The sequence below is a fragment of the Stegastes partitus genome, unplaced genomic scaffold, assembly GCF_000690725.1.
Source record: "Stegastes partitus isolate 25-593 unplaced genomic scaffold, Stegastes_partitus-1.0.2 Scaffold122, whole genome shotgun sequence".
Classification (NCBI taxonomy): Eukaryota; Metazoa; Chordata; class Actinopteri; family Pomacentridae; genus Stegastes; species Stegastes partitus.
In genome coordinates this window covers 357,415-371,474 of record NW_007577853.1, presented here as the reverse complement: position 1 = coordinate 371,474, position 14,060 = coordinate 357,415, and the positions used below count along the sequence as shown (strand labels likewise).

Sequence of the window (14,060 nt, the reverse complement as noted above, 5' to 3'; positions counted from 1 at the left end):
TTGCTTTGAGCACTACTCGTTTTCCTGGCGCATGAGCAGTTGGACCGCTTGTAGTGTGTCCACGCATTCACAGATTTTGGGCCGCTCCACAGAGGAGTCCACACGGACCCTCGCAGACTTGGGCAGATGACAAAATTTACGTCTGGTATCTGCCTCGCGGGCAGACAGATGCAGAAGACATGAGTTGGCCTTAATGCTTGATTATACTCCCTTGCAGACACACACACACACAGCTGCAGACACCACGGATGTTGTTCCAAATGATGCTACTTTCTACTCTTTCTACATACATGTACTCTATGGATTCAGTCCGTGCTCAGTACTGCTGCTGTCCCTGTGGTCCCACTTGGGCAGATGGCAAAGTTTACGTCACTTTGACCCTAGCAGACCCCTCCGTGCTCACATAAAGTATATCACAGTATATCGCTTTTAATGTGATTGCATTTCTATCAACATAATGAGGAAATTATATATTTGGAAGTCACAAATATGTTCACAATGAGCTCCTCTTTTCATGTTCATCTTCAGTTTGAGTTCAAATCTTCTAATATTGCAAACATAAAGAAAAGACAATATACAATTAGTAATGAGGAAATTGTAACCTTTCTGATATTCCTAAATAAAACAAGCAGAAATGTCCATATTTTTCGACATTATTATCTCTGTTTCAGGTTTAACTAGAGGTCTGAATTGTATCATCTTCTTCTGCGGTGGTCTAACGTCACTTGACTGCAACATTAACGCCGCCGACTGTTTTTTGTGTCTGTATGCCAACCAGTATTCTTGTAACAGAAGGGCATGATAACATGTATGAAACTGTATTTTCTCTGACACACGAAGATGACATGTTTTTTTTCTAAGATCATATCTCATCTTGGTGTCAGCTATTGTATGGTTCTATAGAGATTTGGGCAACACTTAGTTAAAGTAAGAAAAAGTTCCTGGTTAACTTTAGCACAAAACCATAGTTTACCAAATCTTCACCAACCATGGACCAGACTTCCTCATGGATGCCAGAGGTGATGACCCTTCTCTAAAGGCATTTTTTGGGAAAAGTAGGATGCCACTAATTGAGGTGGAATCACCGGTGAGCTGAGGGGAAGGTTGTGAGCCAAAAAGGTGAATTTACACTCTGAGTTTGGATGTTGGCTTCCCTCCCTGGCGCTGATCTTGTTTAGCACATGGTTGTTTTGTATCCTGCCACACAGATGTGAAGCATCCAGCTGCTCTGACGCTCAGCAACACCCCCTGACCTCACCTGTCCTCCCCAAGGGCTGCGCCGCAACACACACACACTCACGTAGCTCGCCATATAATTAACAACCAAACACACTTTCCGCCTGTATAATTAAGCACCGCAGCAGACGTCATGCTTATCCAGGCCAGAGGACATCATGACTCCGAAACCTTGTTCTGTCAGTGTAGCAAAAAACATATATACACTAAAAAAAAAACAACAACTGAGACATGGCGAAGAAGACAACATCTGTTCCCAGACTCATGTGGAAGCAGGATTTTTCCACTGACTGACCTGTGAATATTTATTTGCACTCTTTTTTTTTCCCCAGCTTTGTTACTGTCAGCCAGAGCAAACCAAGCTGTGCAAACCTCTTCAAAAAATAATGAAGCTCGGTATGATTTAAATTCAGCTGGACTGTTAACCTTAACGTGACTCATCTCATCGCTGCAGGTTCCCATCAGCCCACAGGTTCACCTCTCAGGACATTTAAAATCCATCCACAGATTTTAGATAAATTCAAAGAAGGTCAAGTGACAGCTCAAGTGATTTTCTAACAATCTGTAAATCATTAGACTGGAAAGATAAATGCGAGTTGTCAAAAACACTGACTCTTCTGTAGGTAGGAGCCATTTATATTCTTCAGTCAGTTACGGAGACAAGTGATATATTATGCATTTTAAGCTGTTCTCTTTTTGCAGATTTGGAGAGCGCGTGTAAGAGACTATGAGAGAGTGGGGGAGGTTTGGTTCAACTGTTCGTTCCACTCCGCTGCCCTGAAGTGATTGTACACTATCGAAAAGCTAAAGATAATACCAAGCAGCAACAATATCTAAACCAAACTTCAGACCAGTGTTTTATTGATTTTAGGATTCAATCCACAGTAATACCTGCCTCTGGGCACGAGGCAGCCAAACAGAGATGTTGGAAAGAAGAATGCTGCTAAAGAACCGACGCTCTTGCACATGCTTCACATACTTTTTTTTTTTTGTCAGAAATTTTAGCGTCAGCAGGCCTTTCCAAGATCTCAATCTGTCACATTTCATTTGTTTTTGCAGCAGAGGAATCAAAGGCTACCCGCTGCAAGAAAACACAGATTTAACTGCACAGATGCTAAACACAGAACCGTACCCCATGCTGCTGATGCGACGAGTATATAGGCAGGGATGCGGGAGTGCTGCTATTGTGATATTTGTACAAGGGGGGGAAATCTATTTAAAAGAATTAGAATTCATAAAACCTAATCATTTTTTTTTTCTCATTACTCATCTCTGGTAGAGAAGCATGAGGAGGGGACTACAGAGAATATCAGAGATCTTTTTTTTCTTGCTGCATATGAATACCATCATGAAACGGACCCCCTCTGGGGATGAAAATAAACAAAGCAAAAAGCAAGGAGAAAAACAGCTAATTTCATGTAAACATAAATACAATGCTTCCTCATTAGAAGTAAGAGGAGAGAGAAACTTCCAGGCCCCTGCAGTTTTGTGCGCTTGGAAACAAAGCCGGTGAAAGCGGATAAGCCACACATGTCTGCCAAGCAACACATAAATCTGAACTGGTACTAAAGCTCCGGCAGGTCATGAGTTGCTGTAATTAGGATGATGAGCTGGAAATCAGCAGGTTTTGATAGCAAAGAGAAAGAGCAGAAAAACATTAAAATACACAGCAGCGGAGTTACATGTAAATCATGTCGATTTTTACTAAAGCACTCATCTGCCATGAAAGCATTCAATTAAAAATGTGAAAGCAGGTAAAAGAGGTCGCCCCGCAACACACACACATAGACACACACACACACACACACACACACACGCTAGTATTTAATTGTAAAATGTAGAGGCAAGAGTTCATGTGAATGGCTCGGAGAGGGAAATTGAATCTGGAAACATTTCACCTCCGTCGGGTGTCTTGTTGTTGATCACCGGTGTTGCAAGTGGAACATTAGTGAGTCGCTTTAGCATTCAGCAGGTATACAGCACAGTGTTGGCAGACAAGAAGAGTCAATTCAATCTCCTGTGAGAAAAAAAAAAGGGAAGGAAAGAAGGAAAGAAAGGGTACTTTACCTTTCTGATGGCCCCGACCCAACGTCACAAAGCCAGAGGAGATGAAGTTGTGAAGGTCGGCGCCTCCGCTGCTCCGGACGCTCTCCTTTCCATAGTGGAGACCTGATCACACACACACACACACACCAAGGCAGGCGTGCAGGGCCGCCATGCAGCAACACACACACAATCAGTCGGGCAGATAGAGAAACACACACTTAGTATTTTGATCAGTGAAGCATAATTATTATTATCTACAGTCAAAATAGTGGCTCCTAAACTGGGGTCGAGGCCTCAGCAAGGGGTACAATTACCAGATTGACTAAACACAAAGAACTTTTGTCTTTTTTTCCCTCATAATTACAGCTAAACATCCCCTCAAAGTTATTCAAAAAACACACACAGGTTTTACTCTACAATATCCTTTTGCAAGTCATTTGCACTTCCATTCAGCCTCCAACCACAGTCGTGTAATTTCTTTTGTGGCTTTGTCAAGTCTGAAAAAATAAACCGGATAACATCAGAAGGATGTCTGAGCCCAGAGTTAGAGACTGAAGACGCAGAGTCTGAAAGATGTGAGTATTTACAGGCAGAGAGGGTGTAACAAAATTGCTATTAATTATAGGATATGTCTTTTTTTATATATATATTTAATTTATTTAAATTTTATTTCATGAGTAAGTAACCAGTCATTGAGATAGTGAGAGTGTCCTGGCCAAGACAGACAGCGATAATAATGGGTTACAATTACGAGAAAAGAAACAAAGACAAGACAGAAAACAAATTATGCTCCCCACCAAAAAAAAAAAAATCAGACCTGAAAAGTCATATGATTCTAAAATTGTATTAACATTTCAGAAAACAAGAAACACCACATATCGGCTATCTGCTAAAACACAGAACAAATACCTCGATGTTAAAATACCAAGTGAGTCTGAGCCGTAGTAGAGACTAATGTTCCAATCTCACTTATAAATGCACACTGGAGCAACAGCTTGGACTCGTACTTGTTTTAATGCTCTTCAGAAATGGAGGCTCAGCTCTTTTTTTTTTTTTTTACTTCACCTTAACTATGTTAAAAATCAAAAAACAAGGAGCGTCACAATCAGCAGCCTCCCAACACTCCATGACATAACTTCACAAACTGCCAAGACATGAATAATAAAAACAGATGCATGAAAACGCACCATTAGAGTTACTTTGTTGTCTATCTGCAATAGGACAAAAAAAAACTAAAACGTCCCCAACCTTCGATTCAAGTGCGTATTTACATCCTGGTTAAATTTAAAGCCCCTCTCTGCTCATTGATTTTTACCCCAAAAGACTCCTCTCTGTGCCTCTCTCACTACAGCTGGAGCACACCAGCTCACCTACCACTCTGCTCAAACACTGTTCAACTACTTCATGCTACATACTGTCAAGTTGTAAGTTTTGGAGTAATTTAGCCGTACATGTTCAAATCAGAAACTGACGCTGAAGAAGAATAATGAAAAAGGAAAGTCCCACCCTGCAAGTTGGCAGATTTGGTTTCTCATGTGAGTTACATTTGAAACCAAAGAAGTCTGAATCTGTAGTTTTCAGTCATCGATAAGCTGCAGTTACAAGGTGAAAATACTCAGCCATGGTGGTGGCTACTTATTTCACTCATATGTCCTCCAGCATATAACAACCACAACATAGAAATGTTCACAAGGTAGAAAACTATTTTTTTAGGGCTGCAACTAATGATTATTTCGATTACTGACTAATCATTTTTTTTTTGTTGTTGTTGATTTATCAAATAATCCTATATGTCAGATAATGGTAAAATGATGAATGATGAGACTTGAGCTTAAATAAACCCTCCATCAACAAAATGCTAAAATGTCAAAGTTACAGAGCATTACTGGAATGAGTCCTTTCAAATCTCTTAAACTCCATATTTTCTTCTGACAAAAGTAAGTTGACTTTATTTAGCGTTTCTAAGTAATGCGTTAGTCTGAACTCGTACATATTTCGGGCTTTAGTCGTCACATTTCTCATTCTCTTTGAAAGAGGCAACGTCATGCATTTCTCAACTGAATTGTGGAAGAATAGTTCAACAATTCAAACCGGCCAATCAAAGGGATTTGTGGCAGTTGTGTGTCTATGATGATCACACTAATGATCGATGACGAAATTTATGTCACAAGAACCCTCACATGCATATGAATGGATTATTTGAGGTGGTGGTCGGAGGGGCCGTAGGCACAGTATAGCAACCACGCCTCTGTCAGTCTGCCCCAGGGCAACTGTGGCTACAATCGTAGCTACCACCACCGGAATGAATGTGTGTGAATGAATAATTGACAGTGTAAAGCGTCTTTGAGTGCCGAGAAAAGCGCTATATAAATCTGATCAATTATTATTATTATCATTACATACACGCAAAAAGTATAATACTGGCTTACTTAAGGCATACATTTCTTCATCTCCTCAAGTCCACGAGAGTTTGTGCAGACCTCTCCTCACATGTCTGAGGGCAGCCAAAAATTTGTGCCCTCGAGGCAGCTACACAACAAGGTCAGTAGTGTGCATGCAGGGACTACATAAACACGACCTACTGTGCATGTATGTAACAGAGTCCTCCAGGTGGATTACAGCAGACTGGAAAAGTAGTATAATAACAATAAGTTTACATCAGTGTCTACAGCCATCTGTGTGCACATCCACAGCCAAGTGTATTAAAGCCTTAATGTAGCCTGCAGCAGGTGAAGAGGTCTGGTACGCTCACTTGTTTCTAACTCTGTTCCAACAGATTGTCTTACTTTTTAAACTTGTAGTCTACAGCCTTGGCCAACATTGATTCAAGTGACATAACCTGAGGCGCTGTATCAGACTTCACACAGCTTCCTCTTGAGACTAAAAGCCTTTATACTTTTACATATGCAGCGCTAATATTCAGTCACCTGTAAACAGACTTTGAATTTACAATCAGTGGCGCTCCGTTTTAAGATGCGTTGTATTCAAAGCAGTGCATCAGCTGATTGTCACAATTGTTGCAGATTATTTTTCTGTTTCTGGCTCTGCTGTTTGAGCTCTAATCAGTGGAGTTCACCGGTCACAAGTCAAACAGTTGGGAAATAAATTAGCTCAAACAAAGTGTGTCAGGACACCTGTTAAAAATAACAAAAAACAGCATTTGTGCTTTTCCATCATGTTCTCATTGGCCCCAGTTGTGTGTTTTTCATGGTGTCAAATGGAAAACTTCCCTGTGGTGTCACTTTCCTCAGGCACAGACGGAGGGGAAATGGCTCAAATGTGAACTATACAAGAAAACACAGTGCGACGATCTGCAGTCGAAAAAAAAAAAAGCAATATGCTTCCAGCACCCACATACCGATGCACTTTGAACTCAATCACACCTCTCCCTGCGCTGCTTTCATGGCTGCAGATGGAGTATCTGCTGGGGTTATTTTTCCCATTCAATCATACTGGCGAGTCTGTGTGTGACACGCACACAAACACGCTATTGTTGTCTTCCTTTGTCACCTTTGTCATTGGTAGGCCACTCCACGACCCACTGCGACAACCCTTGAATCTGAAAGACCCTTCAAAAGCAACCACCCTCCTTTTTTTCCCTCCCGTTCCCAGCTCATTAAGGTGAGGTAGCATGAAGAGGCTGCAGAAGGAAGGCTGTGCATTATGAATTTATCGTCCTTGATACAAAGAAAATCGTGACTTTCATCTCAACGACGTGCCATGGAAATGAACGGGTTTCTGAGCTAGCGGGCGCTGAGAATTCATATGGTAATACTTTTTTAATCAGGCTTCTTCACTGAACACCTCTGAATTAACTCTGACAGTGGAAAAATGTGAATAATAAGATAATTATATCATGAACCGAGCTGGATGTGGTTCTGTGTAGTTGGCATCAGAGAGGTTACCCGAATCCAAGGTCGATTAGGCTTTAACACAGCCAGGCAGAGGTAATTTACAGTACACAGTATACTGATTTTATAGCAGTATCAGATGCTGATCTGCTGGAGTGGACGTGGAACTGTGTACATCATCTTGACAAAGCCTTTCAGCCGGAGCTCAGCGTTGCATATCTTCATCTCTTCGCCCTCCTCTTGCACTGTGTCCCAGCCTGTGATACACGCTGGCTCCTCTTAAGATATAAAAAATAGAGCTTTTTAAATGCCATCTTGGCAAACACATGCCCCTTTTCTTTTAATGCTGCCCCTGCCCTCTCATGAAATCAATGGTGCAGTGCAGTAAGTCCTGATCCACAATGGGTCATAATTAACCAGGACTGCTACCGGAAAGAGAAGCTGATGGATCTCTGCTTCCACACCTGAAACAAACTCCACCACACACATGCGCACACACACACACACACACACACACATACATATATGTACACTCAAAGGGCCAGAGGTCCAGCTGTATAATAAGGGGCAATAATGAGATCTAGGGCAGAAGACAATTAGGTGGGGTCTCTCAGATGCTGAGGTTTAACACAGGTGCACTCAGGAGGAAGCTACAAATAAACATGTTGATGCAGTCAGCACAGAAATGTTGTTTTTAACATGGGGGTGATGATTATCTGGCCAATGGGGAGCCAGCCAGGTCACAGCGGAGATGTTATAGCTGCACGCTGTACGGATTAATTGGAGGAAGGTTGTAGGAAGAGGAGGGAGGTGCTTTGCATGTGTGTGTGTATGTGGTAGCGGTTAGGGCGTGATGGCTCACCGAATATGAAAATAAAAATGCCTATCGGCAAATAATTCAAATATTTAAATCACTGTTTTGTTATTTAGGCCAAATTTGTGGTTTGGGTGGAGAGAAGCCGCAGACAGAGTGTGATGCTTTACAAATATGTGAAGGTCAAAGCTGTTAAATAGCTGCAAATATTATTCTATCATCACAACCTCTAATTGTCCACAGCAGCTGACCTTTCAGCTCGGGAGTTTGCACATCTCAAACAAAATTAACAGACTGCTCAAATTCCTCGAGTGCTCTAACGTGGGAGCTCAGACATATAAAGACACAAGCAGACATGAGCATGCATTTTTACAGTCATTCTGTTTATTCTGATATTTGTGATGCAGTGAACACAGCCCCCATAACTCATATTCCAATTTGCCTATTCTTTTTTTTTTTTTAAGAACTGCTCTATGGGAGTAATTGTTTTTTTTCTTTGGTTTCTGTTGAGTAAACTGAGAAAGAAGAAACAGCAACTCCCTGCACTACCTGCAAACTATATTTCATCATTCTGGGCATTAAGAAAATGTCAGAAAGGAAACCAAGCAACACTTTTTGAAAAACAAAAAAATAGGCAAATCTTTGCCTGTAGTGTGCGGTAAATAAATCAACTTCATCTGAGGAGAGCTGTGGGCCAAACTGCATTACGCAGAGAAGCAGTTATTGTTTACTTTAACCAAAGGCGAACTCTGTGTTTACACCCCGACCTAAAAGAAGATCTGTGCCCCACAACAACGCAGAGTGGATTCGAATAAAAATAGCAGCACTTGCACTGGTATCATATTATGCTGTCTGTAGTGTTTTTGCTTTAGGCTTTTTTTTTTTTGTAAAAAAGGAATATGTTGTTCTAAAAATGTGGGGAACTTTTGCAATGCACCAAGGGTACCATGTCGCCACACAAGGCCTGCAATGTGAAAAAATAATTCAGCATGTATTTTTAGAAGTGGGCCTAAACAAAGGTCCTGGGGGTAAAAAAAATACTTTGGTGAGGACGTGACTGCCGCAGAGAGCAACTGGGCATCGTTACATGCTGAGGATCAAAGGAGAAATGGATGTTATTCCCACTCTTGACATAAGTTGATAGGATCCTCTTGGGCCCTTTAGCTACTTGTTTTATGAGGTCTCTCCACCTGATTTAAAAGTGTTTCAAAAAGCCTCTGGATGTGAAGTGCCAAACTCAGCAGCGACGACTCCACCCTAGGACCCTCTCCTAAAAGGCCTGCCTCTCCGTTCTGTGCCAAATGCCCATTTAGGTGCACTTGAATATGCATTTTCTATGAGAGCGAGTGGGCTCCCTCTCCGCAGCACCGTGGAGCTCCCAATTTATATGCACACATTAACCACGCTTTCGCCTGCGCTGTCACTGCCTTTCATGTCCAACCCCGTCAGGACTGCTGTGGTCCCTGATGTGAGGGGGTGTGGGGGTTTGGCTGGGGTAGACTGAGCAGAGCCGGCCTGAGTTGTGTTCTCTTTAAACTGATTTTGTGTGCAAGCAGGCAAAATTACTTGCGGCCAAGCACAGTGACAGATAGACAGATAAAGCGATGCCCGACCCTTAGTGAGTATAAATGCATGCAAGGTCATACTGAAGGCAGCCTGCCACATGCAGCTGCGTATCAGCCGTGTCCCCTGCATGGCCGGCTAGTGACCATTAGGAATGGACTGATGGAGCAGCAGAGCAGCGGAGGCACTAAGTGAATGAACGCAGACTGCGGTCGCAACGAACACTGAGCTGCAGGAAAAATGTTCCCTGCAAGTATGTGATAGATGAGGAAGTGGCAGAAAGAGGCCAAGTTTACATGGCATACAAGAGGCTGCAAACGCAAATAAAGCTGAGACTATGCACGATCTATTATTTACAGACAAAGATTCAAAGAGATTGTTGCTGTCCTGTAGCACAAATCAAACAGGACACCTACATGTTCTTTATCAGGTGCTGCTGTGGTATATGTTTCTGCAGCTCAGTCAGAACCAGCAGAGGTCAATAAAAGTCTCATTTTACATATAATATCTGGTAACTCCTCCTTTCTGAGGCCACAGAAGGTTTTTTGACCCTTTGGAATATTTATATGTTGTATGAGGACTTGATGAATGGTCATGATTTTCCATTTGACAATGCGGAGCAGTGACCGTACAGTAGATTTTAGGTTAAAAACGATCAGGGTAGCCGTATGTGATGGAGATGAATTATAATGTAACATCAAGGCGCTGGTCAGTGTGCATTTAAAGGTCTATAGGTGTGAAAGGAACCTTGATCAGGTTCATCAATTTCAATCAGTTTTTCATGACAACAGCCCTGTTTTCAGCTTGTAATGATTCATTGTTACAGGACGCGTTAAGGAATTTTTGTCCTTGAACCAGATCCTACAATTCAGATGACCACATTTAAATATGCTTGTTTTTCGGACACATTTGGGGTTTAATATCTGGGTAGGAGGGGATGGAGGTACGCGTAGTCATGTTTTTTTTATTGAAAAAAGCGAATTCATGCTATGAAGTTCAATTTGTTTTTTGTTTTTTTGTTTTATATAAAAAGCAAAAGAAAGAGAAAAAACAAGAAGTCACGTAACAGCAGAGTCTGACTACACGCCATCATGTTGATGCTGTAACAGCTGCAAAATTAACACCTACCTTTTTTCACACCGTATATTTCTTTGTCTGTCCTGCACACTGACGCTTAACATCGTTGTGTTTTTCTTTCCATCCCAGCGACTCCTTTGTAATATCTCATTATTTTCCATCTGTGTCCCTCTCCCCAAGTGTCTTTGCCTCTCCATCTGATAACACCTGCTTTGCCTGAGAACTTGCCTGACTGAAAACCTGGACTCTGGGTTTTTTTTTGTGTGTGTGTGTGTGTGTGTGCAGTTTTCGGGCCATATTACCGATTTATGCTCCCTGTCTGTTCTCAGAATTGCGGGGTTAAATCATGCTGTGTGCGCTGTGTCTGATTCACTGAGTGAGAGGTCATCACTTCCAGCCTGTCAGAGTCTGCAGGGCCGCTCTACCTTGCCAGCCTGTAATTATCTCCACTAGCGGGCCCCTCTTTTTTCCCTCTGTCACTCTCTCCCCTCGCACTCTCTTTGCTTTTGCTTGAATCGGATGATTACAGGATGTTACTATTGGAGATTATACTGCTGGAAGGACGAGCACAGTGGGTGCCCTTTGGAGGAGAACGCATAATTCTGTAGGGAAAAAATGAACCGCAAATGCAACACACAGACATGCTGAGAGGGGTGGAGGCAAAGAGTTAAACTGCTGAAATCTGCCTTTAAGCTATATTTGACCAACAGTCATGACACATAAACTAGTGGATGCTTGTGAAGCTTTAGGGCTTTCAGCTCGGAGCGGAGTGAGAGGAGAGCTCTTACCGTGGTTGGATTTGGAGGTGTGAACAGGGGTGTAGTGGTTCTTGGACGAGGTTCTGACTGGTGTGTTGTCTTTGGGTGAGCCGTTCATCGCAGCAAAGTTCTCACAGTCGTATTGAGATATGGGGATGGGCCCCTGCTGCCTCAGGATGTCTGCAAGGGCCCTGAAAACAAACAAAAACACAAGAAAACCAAGGGCAAATGTTAATACGACACCAGAAAGACGTTTTTGCGCTTTGTACAGTTCGTCTCTGTGACAGCGCAGTTTAACCGAGTTAAAAATGAAGTGATAGCACGCCTGTTCTCTGCTCGCCAAATGGCTGCTAATTGTGAAGACAGTGTTGTGCCATTATGGGTAATTCAAAGCTGATCTGTTTCTTCTTCTTCTTCTTCTCTCACGTCTTTTTTTTTTTTACATCTGGGAACATGACGAATGTTCATTTGCAAGAGAAACAACATTGGATGTGTGAGTATCTCGCCTAATTGGGTTGAATTTGAATGTTTTTCAGACCGCACCAGGTGCATATGGAAGGATGAAGCCCTGGAGGGGGGTGGGGGAGGTGGGGGGAGTGGAGGAGAGGGAGAGAAGCAATCACGATGAAAGAAAGTTCAAAAAGTGTTTGTTTGCTTTTTCTGGCATCGCTTTTGAAAAAGCAAATCAAATGACTTTTGCAGCACTGCATCAGCTCAAAGCTTTTGTGCGACCGATGTAGCAGCAATGTAACCTTTGCTTTTAAATTAATATTTTAGCTTTGCGCCCCCCTCCTCCCCTCTTCCTGTTCCTTATTGAATGTGCAGTGGTGCATGCATGTCACACGACCTTGATACAGCCCCAACGTTAACACTATCCATTATTCACAGTCTTAAGATTGCTCAAGTGTTAAATAATGCATACACGCACAAAAAAACTATTCAATCTTGAGGAAATAATGTGTGTCAGCATTTGTTCACTGATGTGGCTGTAGTCTACAACATGTGGTCCACTCATGGATGATGATTCTCATATGGTGAAGCCCCAGGTGGAAGTAGGAGCCAGCTGAGGAGGTGAGAGGCAGCCGTTCACCATGGTACCCCAGCATTTTAGTCACAATCCCCACCTGAACACACCAGACAGCCATGTGCCGATGTGCACAGGGTGGAGGCGGGGGCGGAGGTCTGGGGCTAGGTCGTGAAGTATGATGTCTGACAGCTGGCTGCCTTGACTTGATTCCTCTTGAGCCAAAATATCTGGGCTAGTGTTAGACTCACATGAGGGGACGTCTTCTTTTTTTAACCTTTCTCAGAGATCTGAAGCTCCGATCTGCAACGTGAATGTTGGGCATCAGTCCTGCTCACTCCCACACGTAGCAGATGCACACACTCGCTTCATGAGCACCAACCTACAACAATCACTGTAATAGCTCTCTTTCAACTTCTCTGTAATTATTTTAGGCTTTCATTCTTCGGGATTTAACATCTGCTGCCGGTCTGATAGAATCTGATCTGAAAGGTTGTGGCTTCAGATAACAATCTGTTAATTAAGTTAAACACACTGCCAGCCTCGTTGCCACTTCAGTATTTCTGATACAGAGAAAGAAACCACAAGTTGAATGCTGGTATAATGAAAATTACTGCATTTGACATCACTAGTGGCTTGTTTCTTTGACCTCTGACCCCTTTTTGCAAATGTGTGTCTGCCTGTCCAGTCAAAGTGCACACTTCTACTGATGCTTCTTGTTATGGCTCTGCCTTTCTTTATGTTGCCAAGGAGGCGGGAGTACAAAACGCAAAGGAAAGAGATGCTAACCTGTACTGACAACTCCTTCTAACTTGTCACTGTGTGATTTTAAACAGTCCTCCTCCCACTCACCTGTGTATATTCATTTCCTGAGGCGGCTCTGTGGCTTTGTCATACGCAACTTTGGCGGACACTCCCAGCACTATGATGAAGGCTATGATCCCACAGGTGATATAGACCGCTGTGTTGGTCTGATCCATGCTCGGATCGTAGGTTTCCCCGGTGGGGATGGGCGACGGGGCGACCGTCTGCACCCAGGTCGGTGTTTGGTAGTTCCTGCAGGCTTTCTGATCTAGCCGGTCCTTCTTGTACTCGCAGCAAAAGCGCAGGAAGCACGTCCCGCAGCAGTACCGATGGTCCGTGTTGTTGCACTCGAACATTTTGTCGTACTGCCCGCTCACGTCGTAGTAGCCCAGGCAGGTGTCGTGGTTGCTGGCGGGCGCCGGCTGCGGGGTCTTCTGCGGGACCACCGTGGGCACCGGGGTGGCTTTGGGCTTCTTGGGGCCCGGCTTGGGTTTCTTACCGCCCGTAGCGGCGCTCAGGACGCTCAGCGGGTCCAGGTATATGAGCAGCAACAAAAGGTGCCTTATCCCCATTGTAGTGTGAAGAACTCTTCTAGTCTAATGTGCTGGCAAAGACATTTTCAACTCTGGTTAAACATGCAAAGGTTCAGTCTTGTGTAAGTTTCGCCGCCGAGTCTTCCCCTGCTCGCTCTTTGCCCTGTGTAGCCGTCATGCTGAACGCAACTCTGTGTGGACTGATGTCAAGGGCATTCTCTGCTGTCGTTACGCAGTGGAAGCACTAAAGCCCATTGCGAGCCATCGGGGAGCCGTGACAGGAGAACATCATATCCTGACCGGGACGGGAGCAGATGGATGGCCGGGCTCGGTGCGCTCTCCCCGGGCTGAGCT

General features: G+C 43.4%; 1 protein-coding gene across 1 annotated transcript in view; it reads right to left on the bottom strand.

The window, feature by feature from the left end:
* Nucleotides 1–13,745, bottom strand: part of LOC103354834 (protein shisa-6 homolog) — a 72,532-nt gene extending 58,787 nt beyond the window's left edge. Inside the window, exons 1-3 of the mRNA XM_008278387.1 lie at nucleotides 13,222–13,745; nucleotides 11,376–11,536; nucleotides 3,304–3,405 (exon numbers count right to left, since the gene is read on the bottom strand). Coding sequence (XP_008276609.1) covers nucleotides 3,304–3,405; nucleotides 11,376–11,536; nucleotides 13,222–13,745 — 787 coding nt within the window. The remainder of the gene's footprint in view (nucleotides 1–3,303; nucleotides 3,406–11,375; nucleotides 11,537–13,221) is intronic.
* Nucleotides 13,746–14,060: the final 315 nt, after the last annotated feature.